Below are 22,568 nucleotides of genomic sequence, written 5' to 3' on the forward strand. Positions count from 1 at the left end.
CAACCTGACTTGGCAGCTATTCTTATTGTTATGTTCTTGCTGTGTGACAGCATGTGAATCAAAGTGAAACCACACACGTCTTCACAGCCAAAGAAACTCACAAACCCTTTAGCAGTACTGAGCTGCTCCGCATTGCTCCACTGCTGTGTGTGTCTAGTTGTGTTTTCGTTAACCCATTAGGTTAGCTTGTTAAAATGTTTCTGCTGTCTGTCTGTAGTGTAGTACTGCACCGCACCTTGAAGTTTAAGACAAGATTGAAGATGATGTCATCCATGGAGAATGCAGATATCCCCCCCTCCCCCATAGACACTTCTACACAAATAATCTGGGAAATACAAGACTCAATGTTTAGGATGGGCATATTGTAAACCGTCAGTTGACACAAAACTGCACATTTTCTATACATTTCCTGGAACTTTAATTTTCTAATCACATTTGAACAGTGAAGATCTGTTAATCAGTCTTGGTCTTGTATCAGTATTTTTGCTGTCGTTTCATTTGCCATAATTCTGGCACAGAGACTGGTCCTGTACTATTACTAGTAGTGGTAGTATTTATTATTTATTTTCTAATTACAATAATTAGTTACATTTAAAATATATCTTATTTTTTTCTTTCTAATTCGGTTCCCATTGTCTCCTGCAATGAGATTGTAAGCGACTGCCCGCAAGTAGACTAATTGTGGGTCTCGATTACGAGAAGAGGAGTAATAATAGAAATGAAATCAGCCGCACTGTTTAAGGCATGCATGCCCCAGAGGAGTTTATTAGGCAGGATGCCTGAGAGCTGCACAGTGGAACAAGCAAGGGAACAGGAGCTCTGGAATGAGCAGCCCTGAGTGCAGGACACACAGAACATGCAAGAAAACAGGAGCTCTGGAATGAGCAGCTCTGAGTGCAGGACCCACAGAACAAGCAAGGAAACAGGAGCTCTGGAATGAGCAGCTCTGAGTGCAGGACCCACAGAACAAGCAAGGAAACAGGAGCTCTGGAATGAGCAGCTCTGAGTGCAGGACCCACAGAACAAGCAAGGAAACAGGAGCTCTGGAATGAGCAGCTCTGAGTGCAGGACCCACAGAACAAGCAAGGAAACAGGAGCTCTGGAATGAGCAGCTCTGAGTGCAGGACCCACAGAACAAGCAAGGAAACAGGAGCTCTGGAATGAGCAGCTCTGAGTGCAGGACTCGCAGAACAAGCAAGAAAACGGGAGCTCTGGAATGAGCAGCTCTGAGTGCAGGACTCACAGAACAAGCAAGAAAACAGGAGCTCTGGAATGAGCAGCTCTGAGTGCAGGACCCACAGAACAAGCAAGGAAACAGGAGCTCTGGAATGAGCAGCTCTGAGTGCAGGACCCACAGAACAAGCAAGAAAACAGGAGCTCTGGAATGAGCAGCTCTGAGTGCAGGACCCACAGAACAAGCAAGGAAACAGGAGCTCTGGAATGAGCAGCTCTGAGTGCAGGACCCACAGAACAGGAATTACATTCTATTACATTCAATTGGGTCTAGTGACTTTGAAAACTTTGTTTAGGGTTTGGGGCTGTACATTCTGCAATATACTGTACTGTTACAATGCATGTGCTGTACAGTAAATCAGCCAACTTTAATGAACCAGCACACTTGAAGCAGTTTGACTGTCTTGAGATGTTTAGTGGCTTTTGAAAGCACATCATATATCTGTATGACACTGGGAGGCTTTAACTACACATATTACTAACTCTTATTTGAAAAGGTTGTCTGGGATGATTTTATATGGAGCAGAGTAGAGCTGTGAGGCACCTTTGGACTTCTGTGCAGTCAGATTTGCAAAATGCCACTGCGTTGTAGTTTGTTTTTTACTGTAGCTTTAGTTGAATGAGGGTTTCTCTGTATTCTGTCACTTGAAATATTTCAGCCTTAATCCTTTAGGGTAAAGGGACAAATGTGTCCCACAAATAAAATGATGTTAACTTTCTTATTTTTGCAATGAAGTGCATGAAACAGGGTTTAAAATTTACCGGCAGATGTTGGATCTGTTCATCCAGATTGATACTTGAGTCACTCTCTCAAATGTATTTTAAGATGAAACTGTTTGAACCGCCCTGTGTACCTGAAGGGGTTCAAAATAAATAACTGTTTAATGTTAATCATTTAATGACTCTGTTTATTTTAATTAGCGTTAATCAATTGGTTAATAAATCATTTGTTAATTAATCTAATCAACCAGAAAGAATAAATATATAAGAAATCAATGCTGTGAATGCTGCATTATTCGACTTGAATGGAAAGGCAGAACAAGACTCCTATTGTATAGTGGATTACTATCTGCGTTTATCAAACAATGTTGTTGAATTTAAATACTTTTTTACTATATTGCGGTACTGAGTAAAAAATAAATAAAATAAAATGACCCTGAGCTCGCAGTAGCATAGTGTACATGCAGCTTTGTACGGGTATGAATTGCACTTTCATTTCAGTGGGCTGCAGTGTGGTGATTCCAGACTCTTGCACATGAGCAGTGCTGGAGAACAGTTGGAGCAGGGATGACATCATTGTGCTGGTCTGTGTGTGTGTAGGGGTTGCTGCAGAACAAGGGAGCACAGCACAATCCTCGACAAATAGTAAGCTGCTTGGCAGCCCACACAGTCTATTTTTGGTTGTGAATTAACTGTTCTTGAACACGGCAAGAAAAATAAACAAAAAAAACCCTCTGGTGTTATGAAATGATGATGCTGTATTGAAAACACATGATGGAAGTGATCTCTGGCGGCTTTTGAAAGCTGTGTTTAATTTCCCCTTGGTAAGTACTGTGCTGCTGGAAATCCACAGGGTCTCGGATACAAAGCGCTGCTTCCCTTTAGGCCTGCCTTGCACTCAGTGCATTGTGAATGCAGCCCTTCGTTCTTTGGATTCAGTTGGGTATTTGTAGACTACAACAATGCTGTATTGTTTGGGAGTAGTATCGCGCATCCTATGGGATGTTATGGGATGAGGATGATCTTGTACTGTACACAGCATTTCTGCCAGGCATACTGTTACAGTGCAAAATGTATTAAAATGGATTGTAATCACGAACAGCAGGAATTTTTATTTTTAGATAGTTTACAGTAAGTATCTCGGAAAACATTTATTATGAAACTATTTGTTTGGAGCTCAGTTTTAAAAGAAATAGATCTATGTATAGGTTGCCTGTCTAATCTGCCATACTCTGCATGGTGAAATTGCCTTGAATTTTCAGTTTTATTATTTTATTTATTGAAAAGCTGTAGATTTTATACAAACTTCCAAACAGGGATGGAAATAACACTCTTATTGCATCGCAGTTTCACCCATTCCAGGCTTTATTACAAGCTTGATTAGTCACTGAGTACAGGTAATAAGCACAGGTCTGTCTTATTAAAACCAGGAATGGACCAAACTGCTATGCAATGGAAGTCTTATTTCCATCCCTGCCTAACGTGATAAGAAGACGCCTCCCTGTGAGTGTGTAAAATAGCTGCTTCTCAGAGCAGCACAGTGTCTCGCTCTCTCTGAACACTACTTGAATGACCCTGTGTCAAAGTTTCAGGGGCTTGACTCCCAGTGACCTCTGCAGCACGAAGCAGGTGAAAGCCAGTGCCCTCTATAAATCAATGCTGTACCTGGCAGCTGGCTGAACCATAAAGTTTGTTCCCTCACTTCAGATGTCCTAAAATTATACTACCGGTCAAGAGTTCGGAAGAGACAGTGATATTCATAAAACTGAAGTCACAGGTGAACACCAATATCTACTGCATTATTGGATCCGCAGGAGCAGAATTGGCAGAAAGAGAGAGAATGCTTGACATAGAATCATGAATAGGAACTAAAACCATGCTTTCTCTGTTTCTGTGTTATGTAGCGATTGACAAGCTGTTGTTTTTTGTGTGCGTCTTTGGCATCTTGCTGTAAATAAGAAAAACCTTAAGTAAATGTTGGTATTAAGAGTTTTACTTCTTTCTGTTTTGGGTTAAGAATAAGTTGTTTATAGTCAAGTTCATAATCCTAAAAGCATTTCAGTAAATACAAGTTTAGAATACAATTGAAGTCATGCAAGTGTATTGCGAGCGACAGCCTCCCACAATCCTTTCATTGATGAAATCAATAGCACCGAGGACTGTAATCCCATCCTATATCCTCTGGTCTAGGAGTGTCAACTGATCCTACAGCTGTCAACATCAACAGGTTAGGCTGAGAGGAATTTGGTGTGAAGAACAAAGTGCTGGACTTGCAGATTTCAATTCTGTGGTTATTAACTCCGATAGCCGCAAAACCAGTAAGCACAAAATAATATTTTAATAAATATTTAATAAAGTAATAACAGGATTAGAACTGTAATTATGATTTTATTGTTAGCTGTTCTGTGTTTTTGTTATTTTTGTGAGCAATACTGTTAATTATAATTCTTTAACGTGTTACTTGGACTAATAATCTCAAGTGAGTGAACTGTACAGTGTTGCGCGCTGGAAAGCAAGTTGAATTTTAAAATCACATGGATTGCATGTGTGAGGGGAAGCCCTGAACAAGATTAGTCCTGTACTGTAGAAGATTGGAGCCCCCCGTCATGCTATGGAGAGCTTGTGTTTCTAAAAACAGACTTGAAGAAATTGAGTTTGAAAGTGGGATCTGAAGACGATGCTGGTACATGCTGTAGTGATTTTGGAAGAACAGAACACATGGCGCCAGGCTGCTAATCTTTTGATTTCCATTGTAGTGTAAGATGATCGTTTTGAAATGCTAACTAGACCCACATGTACTGCAGCTCCATGTTAAAGCATCATGTTCATTGAAAATGCTCAAGCTCTGTAATATGTGTCGCAATGCATGTAGTGATTTTTAGTGTCCGTTTTTTGTTCACTTCCATTGTTATAGCAGGCGTGTGTTCGTTTTAAACATGATGTCCGGTACTGTGTTAAACCAGTCTCTGTCTTGGACTTCCTTGGTCATTTCCCCTGGAGAGTGGAATTGTACAACACCTTCAACACCTTTCCTGTTACTAACCAACCAGCTGCTTCCCCTAATGACTGCCACTCCAGGGATGGAAATAAGACTCCTGTTGCATAGCAGTTTCACCCATTCCAGGCTTGAATATGTGCTTTATTAGCCACTGTGTATAGGTAACAAGCTCAGGTGCCATTAAACTCGTAGTAAGAAATTGATCAAACTGCAATGCAATGGGAGTCTTACTTCCATCCCTGATGATACACCAATTAAGCCTGTGTATTATTACTAGAAACGTCTCGGAAGGGGGTCCACGAATGGCTCACCTGGTTAAAGCACTCCCGGGTGGCGTGCAGGTTGAGTCATACAACCAGAGATCGCAAGTTCGAATCCTGGTTGTGCCATGCAGCCGGTCTTTGCTGGGGATTCCGTGGGGGTGCCGCATTGGCTTTGGCGCTCCCGGGGTTGGTGAGGTGGGATCTGACTTAGACTGTTTTTCTTCACCGCTCTACGGCGACCCCTACAGGCCAGGTGCCGAGTGAGCTTGGGGGTGGAGATTTGCTGGGCTGGTCTTTGTCCTCCAGAGGCTGGTAGCCTGCAGACATCCGCTTTCGAGTTCCTGGGTGTAAAAAGATGCTGATTGGGCCGTGAGATCGGAGGACGCCCACTGAGCCTCGGGTCCCTGAGCTGTGTGGGGAATCGCCGTGGTAAAGGAGAAATAATAATAATAATTTGGCATTTCAAATTGGGAGAAAAATCGGGGGTAAAATAATTGGAGATTCTAAATTTATTTAAAACAAACCAAAAAAAAGGCTCGGAAGGTCTGGAAGCCGGGTTAGAATTCACTTTACAACTGCAGTTTCCTGGTGTACAGTACTTTCAGAAGCTGTCCACTCTTTAGTACAATATTAATAGATGGGGAATTCTGTTTGTACTGCTCTGTCAGCATTGCGTACAGCAATAGATGAAAAGTAACAGTGAGAAGAAATGTTGTAGTTAAACAAGCACTGTGTTCAGCTGTGCCGATACTCGACAGTGTCGTGTACAGTGCAAGTTCCTCCTTCAACGCTTGTCCTACAGCAGGTGGAGGTCATTGTCCTCTCCTTACTTATCACTGTCTCTAATGTTTATTTACAGCTGATGCAGCCAAATCGTGTTGCTATTATTTGGGAATGTTTATCAAATCCATCAATTCATCTGGCTCTTAGTTTCGGTGGTGTTGTTTTTATTTCCCATCAGGGTTTTGATGTTTTTAATTATCTACCGTGTCCTGAAGTCTAGCAGTCAAACAGGAAGCTAGCGTTTAGGCTGTTTGAAAATACACTGCTGGCAGTTCTGCATGTTGTGAGCTGGGAAACTATCTAATGTGGCTTTCAGGCAGGGTCAGCTTACACAGCCTGAAGAGCTCCTGCAACCTTGGAAACCACAAACTGCCACTCGAGCAGGGTAACCATGGCGATACAACACACTGCAGCATCTTTGTTACCCCACCTTAACTGCTAGAAATGTTAAGCAGCTTTTCCTAGTGGTTTCAATTCTAGTCGTCGTATTAAAATGTTTGTCTGTTAACTGTTCTATCGTTACAAACCTAAATATACACAACACAGGAAATCACTTTACAGGAGGCTGTGTGGTCCAGTGGTTAAAGAAAAGGGCTTGTAATCAGGAGGTCCCCGGTTCAAATCCTACCTCAGCCACTGACTCATTGTGTGACCCTGAGCAAGTCACTTAACCTCCTTGTGCTCCGTCTTTCGGGTGAGACGTAATTGTAAGTGACTGTAGCTGATGCATAGTTCACACACCCTAGTCTCTGTAAGTTGCCTTGGATAAAGGTATCTGCTAAATAATAAACAAACTTTAAACTTTTAGCATGCAAGTTTCTTAAAGCACCCACCCACACATGGGCATGTTCACATTTGCAGGTTTTCTGCATTTCTTTGGTAAAAGGATACTGATACAAACTTCCAAGAAACACTTAAGATGCATGGAGTTCTTAAATTTCATACTGGGTGGTTCGAGGCAAAATTGGGTAAATAAAATGTGTTTAATTCATTACAAAAAAAAGAAAACCAAATTCCTTCTTAATTCTGAATTCCATGTTGCTGTTCAGTGAAAGAAAAACCAATCCTGAAAAGTATGCTGGACAAAAATACGGAAAGGATATCCGGTCTCAAAATAATACCAAACAATGACAGCCACAGAACCAGAGGTGGTTGATCCTACTATTATTACTCAAGTAATTGCAGTGAGGTAAGAAGTGGAAGATGTTAAATTTACCAGAAATCGAGGAGAAACGCTGATGTAATAGGATGGGAAGTAGGGTCACGCTGGCGCCAACCTCAACACACCTGAAGTCTTTCCAAAAACAGGTCAGAGTCATAGCTTCAGTGCCTTTCGTGTGTTTTATTAGCACTCATGCCTGGTCTGATGCAGATGATTTGGAAAGCATTAGTCATGCATTTATAATGACACATTATTTTTCTGTTTTGTTTTCACAAATACTAATAATGTGACATGATCAAAGGAGGGCTAACTGGGCCTAACCGAGTCCTTCCTGTGACTCTGTGAAACGTCTGAGCCTTTCTGTGACTCTTTGAAACGGCAGGCTCCTTTTTGTCACTTAGAGTAGGGGTGGAAATAAGTCTCTCATTGCATAGCAGTTTGATCCATCCCCATGTTTTACTATGAGTTTAATAAGACACACCTGAGCTTCTTACCTATGCACAGGCTAATAAAGCTTGTAGTAAAACCTGGAATAGGTGAAACTGTTCTGCAATAGCCACCCCTGTGGAATAGATTATTGTGGTGCAAAACTCTGAAGACGAAGAACAGGGCAGGGACTGGGCTGCTTGCTGAGAGGGAGTGTGTGAGAATACATTAACAGGCAAGGCAATGGAAAACCAGCAAATCTGTGAGGTTGGTCAAACTGTGGATCAGGCTGCGCTGTTCCTGGCATGTGTGTCTGTCCTGAAGTACTACTGATCACCCTCTCTGTGCTAGTTGTAATCCAGCAATGACTTGTAACCCTACGTTTCCAGCTGGAAATCTTTACTGGAGGGGAATCTGCAGGCACAAACCAAAGCGAGGTCAGAACTTGGAGCCCAGCTGTGTCCCAAGCTGCAGCAGTTAGAATACGTGGAAGCGGTCAGTCTTCTCCCCCCACCCCAGATGTTACAGGGTTTAGCCTCCGATAGGGAATCCTCTGAATGAACAGGAGGCTGGTGTCCTGTGCCACAGCGGAATTTGAAATCCAAGACTTGGAATAAAATCAGCCGCTCCGTGCCGTAGCGTGTTCGGAGAGGCTGACAGCTAGAAGCAGTAGTGTAGCTAGGAGCTGGTTTAAGGGGTTTGACCCCCCCCGCCCCCCGGAATGAATGATTGAACTACATTTTGACCTTCGAAGGTTCGGAACACATTACCGAAGGAAGGTTCGAACCTTTGATGGTACTCATTTGCATAATTTATCGGTGATGTCACCATAGCTACTTGTTTATATTTGATTGAAAATCCTATTATTTTACAGGTAATCCATATAAATGGAATACAATATTCACATGTAGTTTAACAGAAGCGCTATTAGTTATTTATTGGACATCCAATAATGCACAATCCATCGATTTGTGAAACTATTAAAACATGAAGATTGTCAAATATGTTTATAATGATACAAATGAAATGCTTATGAGATTCTGTACAATATTTTATTATTTTTAAAATAAAATAGACTGTAAATCTCATGGCAATGTTTTATGTATGAATTAATTTATGTATTTATTTTTCAGTGAGTAGTGCAGAGAAAGAATGTTGTCCTCCCTAAAAATAATAATAAAAAAAAAAAGCCATACGGGTATGGGACTTTATATCTCCTTTGTAGGAGTTTAAAAAGTAAAAAAAAACAACTGAAAGAACGTCAAGAAAAATCAGAATTCCACAAAGCAGCAGTAATAGTTGGTAATAATTTCACACTGTACATCAGGAGCTGGATTCAGCTTGTAGAGAAAAACAAGCAGAAGCTATTTTTGTATTTGAATAATTCCCAAGTATTGCTTATTATAGTTGTACTGTTAGTATGTTACTTAGATTTACCAGCAAATGTGTTCCAAACTGCACTGAAAGAAACATTTCCTTGAAGTATGTTATACCTTTGTTGAGGTGAGGTGGGGTCACAGTGAACCGTTTGTGTATTTTGAAGAATTTAGTGATCCTGTCGAGCTACAAGACTAGATCCGCCCCTGTTAATCACTAATTGATTGATTGTGTTCGCTGTTAAATAAAACCAAAATCCTACAAGTTATATTCTACTTTTTTGTGTGTGTTTTGTGCAACGAGGAGGGTGCAAGTAGATTTAAGAAGGACAAGTAGATTTTTCTAGCATTTTGTCCCTTTGGACAACAGGTTTTCTTCAAAAACTGCACACCCCTGCACTGTCTGGTGAATTCAGATTACAGTACAGTGCTGCTTTCAGGGAGTTTATTGTTAACTCCTGAACTGTAGAAAGTGACCATGTTGTTAATTCTGTGTTTGGTCTGAGCTGGATTTCATTGCAGCCCAGTTTAGAAAGGTAACACATTAATGCTTCTATTTTTGGAAACAGATAATGTTCTTACAGTTAAGGTTCATGGGAAGCAGCTTAAAACTGCTACTTTCATTGTATTCCTAGGTCTGATGAGGGTTAGTGGGCATGCATTCATGAAGTACGTACTGTGCCAAGGTACATGTCAGTTTAAAGAATAATCATAAACCTACTAGAAAGTTGGACACTGCTTAATTAATAATGCTTAAAAAATAATGTGATAACTGTATAATGTGTAATGTGATATCTTGTAACAATTGTAAGTCGCCCTGGATAAGGGCGTCTGCTAAGAAATGAATAATAATAATAATAATAATTCTAGAAGAAATGCACAAGGTATGAGGAACATGATCAGCTAAACAAGTTAAAATTGTGCTGATGAGAAAAGAAACTTGACTTACAGCAGGTAAACTGGAGGATGTGTAATTACTTGCCTGACTGGAGAGGTAAATGACAAGTATTACAGTGTAGTAGACTGTTAAGCAGAAAAGCATTTAACCTCGAGCTTGACAAGCCCACAAGTAAGAGCAGCGTGCTTCTCTTCCCCAGAATCCTACTGAAAAATGACAACATAGTGCAGTTGAGATTTCATAAGACTGTCAGTACACCAGACTGGGACCACCCATCGTCCGAGTTTGAGAGAGATCTAGGGATGCTAAGCTAAATCATCATTCATAACCCAAAAGCACTAGCCTACATACTAGGACTTCACAGATTCTTGTAACTAAACTACATTGTTTACGCTTTTGACAATTTATTTGTGGCAGATTTACAAACCCGTATAATTGATGTACAGTATGTAGGATTCCAAGTATCTCACTGGGTTATTATATTTGGTCTTGCTCTACGTTTCGGACCACAATAATGGTCTCTAATCAAATCAGTGGTTTGCGTCTTTTGATGTAATTAGTTAATTCACTTTTTTAGTATTGGTACTTCCTCACATGACAAATAGAAAATTGTAACTGGACACAATCTGCAAAGAAGCCACTATACCTGCATCTACCCTGATACATTGTCTATAGGTACTGTACTTTAGACTTGGTTTTAAAGGGCCCATGTACATGATTCATGATGTAATAAGTATTGAAAATTCCAGATCCGAAGAAATTAGGTCTCTTATTTTCCAAAACAAGCCTGAAGTTTATTTATGCCTGCCTGCCTGCCTGCCTGCCTGCCTACCTACCTACCTACCTACCTACCTACCTACCCCCCCCCCATATGGTTTTAAAGCATCCTTCTCTCCCTCAGTTAAGTTTGTATACGGTAAAATTTGTAACAATTAATGTTTCAACTAACTATTTAATTTGTGAAGGCACTAGCTAAATTGTCTACTAGACTTAGTTCCTTGTAAATGTGACCTTGTAGTCTATCAACTGAGTGGTTTTGAAGTCATGGATGAAATGCAGAAATACTTGAGAAACAGAATATGTCCTTGTACCTTAAAGGATAATCTTTTTAGATGTGGTTAAACTTTATAACCGGAAAATCAGACACATTTATATTACGGGAGCTTTTATAATAATAATGAGTGAATGAATCTTTTGTTTATATATAAAAGTGTTAATTGTGCCTGTCATTGCTTTTGGTTTTCGGTTTTGCTGCTCACTATGTTCCATCACCTTTTTATTTTTTTTAATGAACTTGGGGACGGCTCTGCTGACCGAGGATAAATGTTCGGCTCATGCTTTCATTGGCTCATGCTTTCATCCTGATTGGCCTGGTCACGCTGAGCTCAGTCATGCTACGAAGCTTCGCAACTTTGACAGACGCGCAGGCAGCAATATAACTGGCACTGGGTAAAACAATTCCCTGCCCTGTTGAATGTTGAAACTTTCGGCACGTGGTTTCCACATTAGCTGGGAATAGGAGGATGTGGCAGCTCCGCTAACCTTTCTGTTTTTAAAAAGAAACTAAACAAAACCACTGCTGCTTGATTGTTTTACCCCTGGGGTGCTGCAATACTGTACGCTTCAAAGCAGCAAAACAACCTCCTTATACCTCTGGGGACGTGGCCAAGAACTGAGGTGACTCGCTTAGTTTAAAATGAGTAAGTGCTGTCCTCTATTTCACTTTTAATCTTATAACTTATAATCACAAAAAGCCTTTCACTTTTATATGTGTTTCCTTTTAAATTCAGATATGCTAGTATTAGACCATTTCTGAAGGTACAGTAGTTCAGGTAGCTAATTATGTAGCTGGCTGCTTTTAATGTTTTACAAGCAAAAGTGACCAAAACTTGATTTGCTCAAAATGATTTGCTGTGGGTTGGCCAGTTTTAAAGATACAGTATTCAAGTTTAACATTTCTCCCAGTGCTTTAATTTTCAGAGAACAGACCGGATGATATTTGGGGTCTCTTATTCTAGCAGTGCAGCCCCCCCCAAACAGACAGTTTCATGTGTGTAAATTAGAAGAAAATGCAAAATGCATCCAACATAAAGCACCAACCCAGGTGTTTTTAATGGTGTTTTTTCTATGCATTTATCAGGTCAGATATATCTAGCCTGTTCTTTCCTCTAATTCTAGAACATAGACCAAAGTCTCAATCAGAACCCTAGTGATCCAGGTTCTAGTGCTGCTGATTCAGCTGTGCCTGGCCTAATGGTGTCCTGTGTCTGTGATGTGGGTTATTTGCGGTCATTAAGCCAGCCAAAGTCAGAGTTGCCCATGAAAGCGTGATCTGAGGGGTCAGCCCCAGACAGCGCTGTGGAATTATTAGCGAACAGCTATTGGTTAGAAAGCTGAGTAGTAAACTTTTTCAAGTCTTCTGTTCATTGTAACTGCAATGCTATAATAATGCAGGTGACTTTGAGACTGGATAAAGTAGGACAGTCAGAAAAAAACTAAAATGCTCAACAGGTTTGCAATTGCGCGTTGTTGAATTTGCTGAAATACATTATTATTATTATTATTTATTTCTTAGCAGACGCCCTTATCCAGGGCGACTTACAATTGTTACAACATATCACATTATTTTTTACATACAATTACCCATTTATACAGTTGGGTTTTTACTGGAGCAATCTAGGTAAAGTACCTTGCTCAAGGGTACAGCAGCAGTGTCCCCTACCAGGGATTGAACCCACGACCCTCCGGTCAAGAGTCCAGTGCCCTAACCACTACTCCACACTGTTGCCATACATACATGTTAATCGTAATGCTGAAAGTACATGACTGGAGACAAAACAAACAAAGAGAAACTTAAAATGGCGGAAGAAAAACGAGTTTTAGAGGACAAAAGTGTTTATGGCCTGATGTAGAAAACATGTTGTATGAATGGAGTACTTTGAAAGACTTTAATACGTAACGTGTTCTACATGTCAGTGCAGCGCAGTGGTACTCTTGTAAAGCATGTGTATGGTTATGGTTCTGATTAACAAAACAAAATGTATGTATTTGTTCAGCTGGAAATTGAATGCAGTTGTACTGCACCATATGCAGCACCTAAGGTGTTTTGTTTACTAGTTAGTAGATGGTGCACTGTTTTTTAGTTGTTTTCTTTTTTACATTTTAATTGATGAAGCAGCACTGTTTAATACTTTTAAATTTGAATTAATACAACTAATTTGTCAAAGCCAATGCAGCTGAAACTATTATCTAAGTATGGCTTTGGAAAGAAATGTTCAGTAAAGCCAAGAAGATATGTTCTTGAACTTGTTTGGGTATTTGATAAGCTAAAATAAATACTGGTAGGTTAATACAGATGTGATGTGGGATGTATAACTTGATTTTACAGTCCGTTAATTATTACTTTTTAAATTTTAGAAATTAAAAAAAACAGCACTGTAAAGTTGTTAATGGAATAAAATGTTGCAAACAAGGGTTATTTTGAAACTAAACTTGTGTATCTTTATTTATCGGTGTTGAGCATGTAGGAAGAAAATACATTGTAAAAAAAGTATTTTAAACACAAAAAAGGTGTTTTTCTAAAATTGAAGTCTCAAAAATAGGGGAGCGACTTTTTCGCCAGTGCGACCTATAAAACGATTTTTACAGTAGGTAACAAACTCAGATGTGTCTTGTTAAACTCCATAGTAAAGCCAGGAATGGATCAAACTGCTATGCTATGGAAGTCTTATTCCCATCCCTGGAATAGTAGTTTGTTCAATTTGCAACTTCGCTGCTACTGGACCTGCAGGGTATCCTATGAAAATAATTACGTAAAAACTCAAAATGCTTGAAATCCGTAGACTGTCAATTTTTTGGAATGCTACACATTTGATGATCCAATCCTAAGCACTGACCTGAAGCTGAAACACATACCCAGACACAACATTACACATTCTTAGAACTAAACTGCCTAAACCAACACTTGAGACATGTCTTACTGGTGAGAAACATTCAGACTTTCAGAATAAGAGCTGTATTTAGGATTTGGGGGGAGTGCAGAGTGGCATGAACTTTTTCTGTGATTCTTTCCAAGTATGCATCTTGGCAGTTTCGTAAACGTAATTGGGAGAGGAAATAGCTGAAGGGTAATTGATAATGTGCCAGTGCCATGGAACTTTACTCTGTGTGAATCTGAGGGGGATGGTTTCAGCACCAGAGAGAGAGAGAGAGAGACAGACTGGCAGCCCTTTCTGCTTGGTCCTGTGAGAACACTCCTGCCTATTGTCCAGTTCCATTATGTCACAGAGGAGCCTTGTCTCGAGCAGGACTCAGCCGACCGCTCCTGTGGATCTCATTGTGACGTCACCGTACATGACGAGGTGATCACTTGAGTGGATCGCTTTACTGTGCGCCGTATGGGGACCTGTTCACTTTGAATCTCATTTCTCTCTTTGATTCTCTCCAGTAAGCAGATGCAGACGATGTTGCAGAACAAATTGTTTAACAATGTAGGAGTTTCTTTGGTCAAGCATTTGGAGATGGGAGGGAAGGGGGTAATGCCAGCCCTCACTTACAGATCACTTATTTTTAAAAATATCTTTAGCCTACCAGTGTTGCTCTACGTTCCATAATCATTCCCCTAACCTTTTGAAGAGTCTCTTCTAACACCTTTAATTGCAAACATTGAGATGCAAGTACAGTATTCCATTATTCGGATTGGGCTGTCCACAGAAATCAGGTGCTGTCAATCAGGTGAAGGTCGTTGGTGTTGATCGTGCTAATTTACCATTCCAAGTGAAATAAGTGAAGAAACAGCTGCTTGGGTTTGTGATGATTGCTGCTTTTCTTTACTCTGTGAAGAACAGCGATCCACACAAACCCAAGCAGCTGTTTCTTGACTTGTTTCACTTTGAATGGTGAATTAGCCCGATCAACACCAGTGACCCTCGCCTGCTTGTCAGCACCTGATTTTAGGTGGAGGCCGCAATCCAAATAATTAGTTTGTGCAGCACTATACATTAGTACTGTACTGTGGAGTCCAGCCCTAAATTTGACCTCCATTCTTGTATGTAGTTTGGCCATACGGTAAGCAGCAGCCGTCCGAGTTTTAGCAAACATTAAGTAGATCTCAATATGCAACAGCCTCTATCTAACTCTTGGCGACTCTGTCGTAATGAGACCGATGAGGATACAGCTGTGAAGCGGAGCCAGTCACAGAGATCCTGCTCGGCTATGTGTGGCCAGTCTCTCTGTGCCGTGTCCCACACACTGCCTCTTTATTTATGAGAGGACATACTGCGAAGTGAGGACCTGTGGGGTTTTGTCTGATTGTAGCACTGGATCAAGAAGCACATGGCACTTTCCTGTTTACTGGTGTTTCCTTTATAATTCAGGTGATCAGCTGAGAACGTGTGCTTGGTGTGCAATGCTGAGACTGTGTCTAACACCTTTTGATTCCTGAACAAAGATTTATATTGGACAAGAGTTTCCCATTAAATGACTCTACATCTCCTTGGGCACCGTTGAATGCAGGATTGGGCATTTCTCCTGCTGGATGTGTGAAAAGGATTTTGTTGTGGGTTAAACTATTTCTGTTAATGTTTTTATGTGTTAATGGCATGCAACGTACGGTTAAACTAGAAAGCTGAAACTGCATCTTTTCCTTAATTTTTTTTCTTCATTTTCCAGGAGAAGCATTGAATCATGGGGGCGTTTTTGGACAAGCCGAAGACAGAGAAGCACACAGGCCACGGCTCTGGGAATGGGCTGCGCTTCGGGCTGAGCAGCATGCAGGGCTGGCGCGTGGAGATGGAGGATGCCCACACGGCAGTGCTGGGGGTCCCGCATGGCCTGGACAACTGGTCCTTCTTCGCTGTCTACGACGGGCATGCCGGCTCCCGGGTCGCCAACTACTGCTCCAAGCACCTCCTGGAACACATCACGGGCAGCGAAGACTTCTGGGGCACGGAAAAGCCGGGCACTGCACTGGAGCCCACGGTGGAAGGCGTCAAGAGTGGCATCAGAACTGGCTTTTTGAAAATCGACGAGTACATGCGCAACTTCTCGGACCTGCGCAACGGCATGGACCGCAGCGGCTCGACGGCGGTGGCCGTGCTCCTCTCTCCGGAGCACCTGTACTTTATCAACTGCGGAGACTCGCGGGCCGTGCTGTACCGCAACTCGCAGGTCTGCTTCTCCACGCAGGACCACAAGCCCTGCAACCCCCGCGAGAAGGAGCGCATCCAGAACGCGGGCGGCAGCGTGATGATCCAGCGGGTTAACGGCTCGCTGGCTGTGTCGCGCGCCCTCGGGGACTACGACTACAAGTGTGTGGACGGCAAGGGCCCCACGGAGCAGCTGGTGTCCCCCGAGCCCGAGGTGTACGAGATTCCCAGGTGCGAGGAGGACGAGTTTGTGGTGCTGGCCTGCGACGGGATCTGGGATGTCATGAGCAACGAGGAGCTCTGCGAGTTCGTCAAGTCCAGACTGGAGATCACGGACGACCTGGAGAAAGTGTGCAACTCTGTCGTGGACACCTGCTTACACAAGGTACACAGCACGGCTACCGCTGCAGGGATTGGAATAAGACTGCCATGGCATAGCAGTTTGATCCACTCCTGCTTTCACTATTATTTTAATAAGACACCCCTCAGCTTGCTTCCTATACACTGTGGCTTATTAAGCTTGTATTAAAACTTGGAATGGGCAAAACTGCTGTGCAATAGGAGTCTTCTTTCTGTCCTGCACCACAGAGTGTATGGAATAAAAAATAAATAAATAAATCTCATTGTGAAACTGGGAGTTGCTAATGAAGTTGCTTAATACTTAAAAACTGGTCTTGTTCTTGTATGCTGATGTTCTAGAACGCTTGACTTTTTATGTTTTACTTTGTACCAGTCCTTACATGTCTGCCCCAGTTAGTTTTATTAAAACATCAGGTCTGCCAAGAGTATTCTCCAGTGCAAAGTTTGTGAAATAAATAAAATAATAATTTTCACAAGGCTTTAACTCATGAGTTGTTTAAATATGACCCATCTCACTCAAGTCTATTTTATTTTCTCAGTTAAATGTGTCAGGCGAGCCGCAATTCATTTTTATTTTCATGGTGTTTTGATGACTGATCCCATACAGTGTTGCTGTATGTAAAATATTTCTGCTCATCTATCTGCGTTCATCATCCGTGGCTTGGGGCACAGTACAAGGGGATCCGGAATGCATACACTGCCTTGCTGGCTCCCTGTCTGTGTGCTCTTATGGCAGATCTTACTGAACTCCTCTACCTCTGCCCCATAAGAAGAACAGAGTACATGCAATCCATTAACTTCGCCTCTCAGACTGTCAAAGGAGTTTTGAGACCTTGGAGAAGTGTTCAGACTGAATGTAGTAGTATTATTATTATTATTATTATTATTATTATTATTATTATTTATTTCTTAGCAGACGCCCTTATCCAGGGCGACTTACAGTCGTCAACAATAACATTTCAAGAATCACAGTGCAAGAAATAATACAATTAAAAGCAAGATCAATACAATGATGAATACAGTGACTTTGGTTCAAGCAAGTACAAGTGTGACAAAATACAATTCAATAATACAGCAGATAACAGTGTCAGTGATAGTTACATAAGAACATAAGAAAGTTTACAAACGAGAGGAGGCCATTCAGCCCATCTTGCTCGCTTGGTTGTTAGTAGCTTATTGATCCCAAGCAGCTTCTTGAAGGATCCCAGGGTGTCAGCTTCAACAACATTACTGGGGAGTTGGTTCCAGACCCTCACAATTCTCTGTGTAGAAAAGTGCCTCCTATTTTCTGTTCTGAATGGCCCTTTATCTAATCTCCATTTATGACCCCTGGTCCTTTTTTTCTTTTTTCAAGTCAAAGAAGTCCCCCGGGTTGACATTGTCGATACCTTTTAGGATTTTGAATGTTTGAATCAGATCGCCGCGTAGTCTTCTTTGTTCAAGACTGAATAGATTCATTTCTTTTAGCCTGTCTGCATACGACATGCCTTTTAAACCTGGGATAATTCTGGTTGCTCTTCTTTGCACTCTTTCTAGAGCAGTAATATCCTTTTTGTAACGAGGTGACCAGAACTGAACACAATTTTCTAGGTGAGGTCTTACTAATGCATTGTAGAGTTTTAACATTACTTCCCTTGATTTAAATTCAACACTTCTCACAATATATCCGAGCATCTTGTTAGCCTTTTTTATAGCTTCCCCACATTGTCTAGATGAAGACATTTCTGAGTCAACATAAACTCCTAGGTCTTTTTCATAGTTCCCTTCTTCAATTTCACTATCTCCCATATGATATTTATAATGCACATTTTTATTGCCCGCATGCAATACTTTACACTTTTCTCTATTAAATTTCATTTGCCATGTGTCTGCCCAATTCTGAATGCTGTCTAGATCATTTTGAATGACCTTTGCTGCTTCAACAGTGTTTGCCACTCCTCCTATTTTTGTGTCGTCTGCAAATTTAACGAGTTTGCTTACTATACCAGAATCTAAATCATTAATGTAGATTAGGAGTAGCAGAGGACCTAATACTGATCCCTGTGGTACACCACTGGTTACCTCACTCCATTTTGAGGTTTCTCCTCTAATCAGTACTTTCTGTTTTCTACCTGTTAACCACTCCCTAATCCATGAGCATGCATTTCCTTGAATCCCTACTGCGTTCAGTTTGAGAATTAATCTTTTATGCGGGACTTTGTCAAAAGCTTTCTGGAAATCTAAATAGACCATGTCGTATGCTTTGCAATTATCCATTTTCAATGTTGCATCCTCAAAAAAGTCAAGTAGGTTACTTAGACACGATCTCCCTTTCCTAAAACCATGCTGGCTGTCTCCCAGGATATTGTTACCATATTGGTAATTTTCCAATTTGGATCTTATTATAGTTTCCATAAGTTTACATATAATAGAAGTCAGGCTTACTGGTCTGTAGTTACCTGGTTCGGTTTTGTCTCCCTTTCTGTGGATCGGTATTACGTTTGCTATTTTCCAGTCTGTCGGTACAACCCCTGTGTCAAGAGACTGTTGCATGATCTTGGTTAGTGGTTTGTAAATAACTTCTTTCATTTCTTTGAGTACTATTGGGAGGATCTCATCTGGCCCAGGGGATTTGTTTATTTTAAGAGCTCCTAGTCCCTTTAACACTTCTGCCTCTGTTATGCTAAAGTTATTTAAAACTGGATAGGAACAGGTCGACATGTGGGGCATGTTGTCCGTGTCCTCCTTTGTAAAAAACCTGTGAAAAGTAATCATTTAATATATTTGCTATTTTATTTTTCTTCATCTATGATTTTGCCATTTGTGTCTCTTAGACATTTAACCTCCTCTTTGAATGTTCTCTTGCTGTTATAATATTGGAAAAAACATTTTGGAATTGGTTTTAGCCCCCTTAGCAATATTGATTTATATCTCTCTCTTGGCCTTTCTAACTTCCTTTTTGACTTGTGTTTGCAGTTCCAAGTACTCTTTCTGTGTACTTTGTTTTTGGTCCCTTTTAAACGCTCTGTAAAGTGCCTTTTTTCGCTGAATATTTTTTTTAATTGATCTATTAAACCATTTTGGCCATTTTGTTTTAGATTTAGATTTGTCTACTTTTGGGATGTAATTGTTTTGTGCCTCTAGTACTATATTTTTTAAAAACAGCCATCCTTTTTCTGTGGATGTTTTCTCTATTTTACTCCAATCTACTTCTATTAGTCTCTGTTTCATACCTTCGTAGTTTGCTTTTCTAAAATTGTAAACCTTAGCTTTAGTCATTACTTTTGGGGTTTTAAAAAATATTTCAAATGAGACCATGTTGTGGTCTGAGTTTGCCAATGGCGCTCTGACCTCTGTTTTAGTTATTCTGTCTTCATTATTTGAAAAGGCTAAGTCAAGGCATGCCTCCCCTCTAGTCGGTGCCTTGACAAATTGCGTTAGGAAGCAGTCATTTGTCATTTCCACCATTTCAATTTCGTCCGTCGTGCCCCCCATCGGGTTTTCCCATTTTCTACAGGGGAAGTTGAGATCCCCCATTAGTATGGCTTCTCCTTTTCTACACGCATTTCGAATGTCATTGTACAACAGATTTATTTTGCTCAGCGTCTGAATTTAGCGGTCTATAGCATGCCCCTATTATTATGCCCTTTGAATTTGTGTCCATTTTTCGGACCCATATTGATTCTGCATTGTTTTCTTTGTCCTGATTTAACACCTGGGCTTCAAGACTATTTCTTATGTATAGCGCTACCCCTCCTGCCTGTCTTTCCTATATAGTGTGTACCCACTAATATTATATTAGTCTCCATCACTCTGACAACCAAGTTTCTGTAACACCTATCACATCGTAGTTACTTGTTAGTGCAGTAGCTTCAAGTTCTAACATTTTGTTTCTGAGACTTCTAGCATTAAGATAAATACATTTAATAGTGGTCTTACCTGAGTTGTTGCCCTTGTTTTGATGTAGTCTCCCTTCTGTTTTTTTGTTTTCTTCCCCCATCCTTTCTAGTTTAAATGCTTCTGGACCGCCTGAAGGATCCTTTCTCCGAGTAGATTGGTTCCCTTTCTATTTAAGTGCAGTCCGTCCCACCTGTATAGATAGTCCTTGTTGTAGAAAGTGCTCCAATGTTCAAGAAAGGTGAAGCCTTCCTGTGTGCACCACGATTCATGCATTTTGATTTTGTATTTCCAGCTGTCCATATGGTCCTTTGCAAGGCGCCGGCAGTATCCCAGAAAATACCACAGTTTTGGTCTTGTCTTTTAATTTCCTTCCTAGCTCTCTGAATTTGTTTTGCAGGGATCTTGGCCTGTCTCTACCAATGTTGTTTGTACCAATGTGGACGACTACTACCGGGTCGTAGTCGTCCACATTGGTGGACGATGTTAGTTACATCAGGATATAATTAAATACAAAATACTACAGATTAAACACTTGGCAGATTACAGTACTCTGAAGTACAGGATTACATGCAGTAAAATAGGGGGCAGATAAGAGCAAGTAATGCACATTTAAGGAAGGATGATATGTGTCCCAGGGGAAAAACAGAGGAGTTCTACAGGTGCTTTCTGAAGAGGTGTGTCTTGAGGAGGTGCCGGAATGTGGTCATGGACTGGGCAGTCCTGACATCTGTAGGAAGTTCATTCCACCACTGCGGGGGCGAGGGTGGAGAAGGAGCGGGCTCTGGAGGCAGGGGAGCATAGAGGAGGTAGAGCCAGTCTTCTAGTGCAGGCGGAGCAGAGAGGTCGAGTGGGGGTGTAGGGAGAGATGAGGGTCTGGAGGTAGCTGGGTGCAGTCTGGTCAAGGCATCTGTAGGCTAGTACAAGAGTCTTGGAACTGGATGTGAGCGGTGATCGGGAGCCAGTGGAGTGAGCAGAGTAGTGGAGTTGCATACGAATCAAGTTATTATTGCAATCAGATTAATTACTCCACCGCAAACATGAATACATGAGTTTGTGTGGTTAAATTATATTCTCAAGCCAGCCGTGTACTATTAAATAGGGCCTTAAAAACACTATATAAGGTTAAATATTGTGTTTCACCCACACAGAAAAACACCAAACGGAGTGAACACTACATGATTTATCTGTAAAAAAACAAATAAATGAAATGAAACAGAAGACCGGCACATTTCGCCAGGGTGGCTATTGTATATAGTATGAAGAAGGTAACAAGTGCTTAACGTAGGTGTGTCCTCATCACTGGAACTTGTAGCCATGTGGCAGCTGCTCACCAAGCATCCTGTTGGCCTCTCCGGGTATTCCGGAGTGCTATTCTGAGCCTGCCTCGCAGCCTTTGGGCCACAGGTGCAAGGTGCGGTGGGGTGGGTTGGTAGGGGGGGAGGCTGAGAGAGCGGGGGGTCCTGGTTCCAGTGGGCTGGGAGAGCGGGGGGGTCCAGGTGCCTGGGACGTGGGGTGGGGCTGGGAGAGCAGGGGGTTCTGGTGCCAGGGGGTGGGGGGGCTTGGAGAGTGGGGGGTCCTGGGGCGTGGCATGGCGTTGCGTGGCGTGGGGTTGGGCTGGGAGAGCAGGGGGCTCTGGTGCCAGGGGGTGGGGGGACTGGGAGAGCCGGGTGTCTTGGTGCCAGGTGGATTTAAGCTCCAGAATTCCTTCAACCTAATGAAGCAGCATCTAGACATTAGAAACAAGCCTAGTGTCGTCTTTACAATCTCTGCACCAGCTAATGTAATAATTCAGTGTATTGCTGGAAGGAGCAGAGTATCACATGATAGTCACAAGAATACCTGACTGTGTGCAGGAAACAGACACAAATTATTATTATTTTTTTTAATTGGAATCTCCTGCAATTGAAGGATTTCCCAAAGCCTCCATTTTAATACTTTAGAGCCCTTCATACAGTCACTGAGTCGCCAAATTAAGTTAAACAAAGAAGCTTTGTGCTTTGTTGGCCTTTGCATGCTGTCCCAAGCCATCCTGTGGTTGCAGTCTGTTTAACACAAGGTCAGCCAGATACATACAAATTCAAGCAGCTGTTTCTTGACTTGTTTCACTTTGAATGGTAAATTAGCCCGATCAACACCAGTGACCCTCGCCTGCTTGTCAGCACCTGATTTGAGTGGAGGCCTTTATTTATTTATTTATTTATTTATTTATTTATTTATTTATTTATTTTATATAGCGCCTTTCATACTGAAGTATCACAAGGCACTGTACATAAATACATAAAAATATAATAAAATACAAAATATACAAATAATAATAATAATAA

At 41.4% G+C, this 22,568-nt stretch overlaps 1 protein-coding gene across 3 annotated transcripts in view; it reads left to right on the plus strand.

Moving 5' to 3' along the window:
• The window catches only part of LOC117411164 (protein phosphatase 1B), a 56,797-nt gene that overhangs the window by 15,354 nt on the left and 18,875 nt on the right, over window positions 1-22,568 (plus strand). For 2 of the 3 annotated variants that reach the window (XM_059024813.1, XM_034018399.3), the window contains exon 2: window positions 15,530-16,390. In XM_059024813.1, the coding sequence (XP_058880796.1) occupies window positions 15,545-16,390 (846 nt within the window). In that variant the 5' untranslated portion in view covers window positions 15,530-15,544. Of the gene's footprint in view, window positions 1-2,601; window positions 2,778-15,529; window positions 16,391-22,568 lie in introns of those variants that run through there. The other variant, XM_059024814.1, reaches the window with a different exon arrangement.

Source organism: Acipenser ruthenus, chromosome 6 (assembly GCF_902713425.1).
Source record: "Acipenser ruthenus chromosome 6, fAciRut3.2 maternal haplotype, whole genome shotgun sequence".
NCBI lineage: Eukaryota > Metazoa > Chordata > Actinopteri > Acipenseriformes > Acipenseridae > Acipenser > Acipenser ruthenus.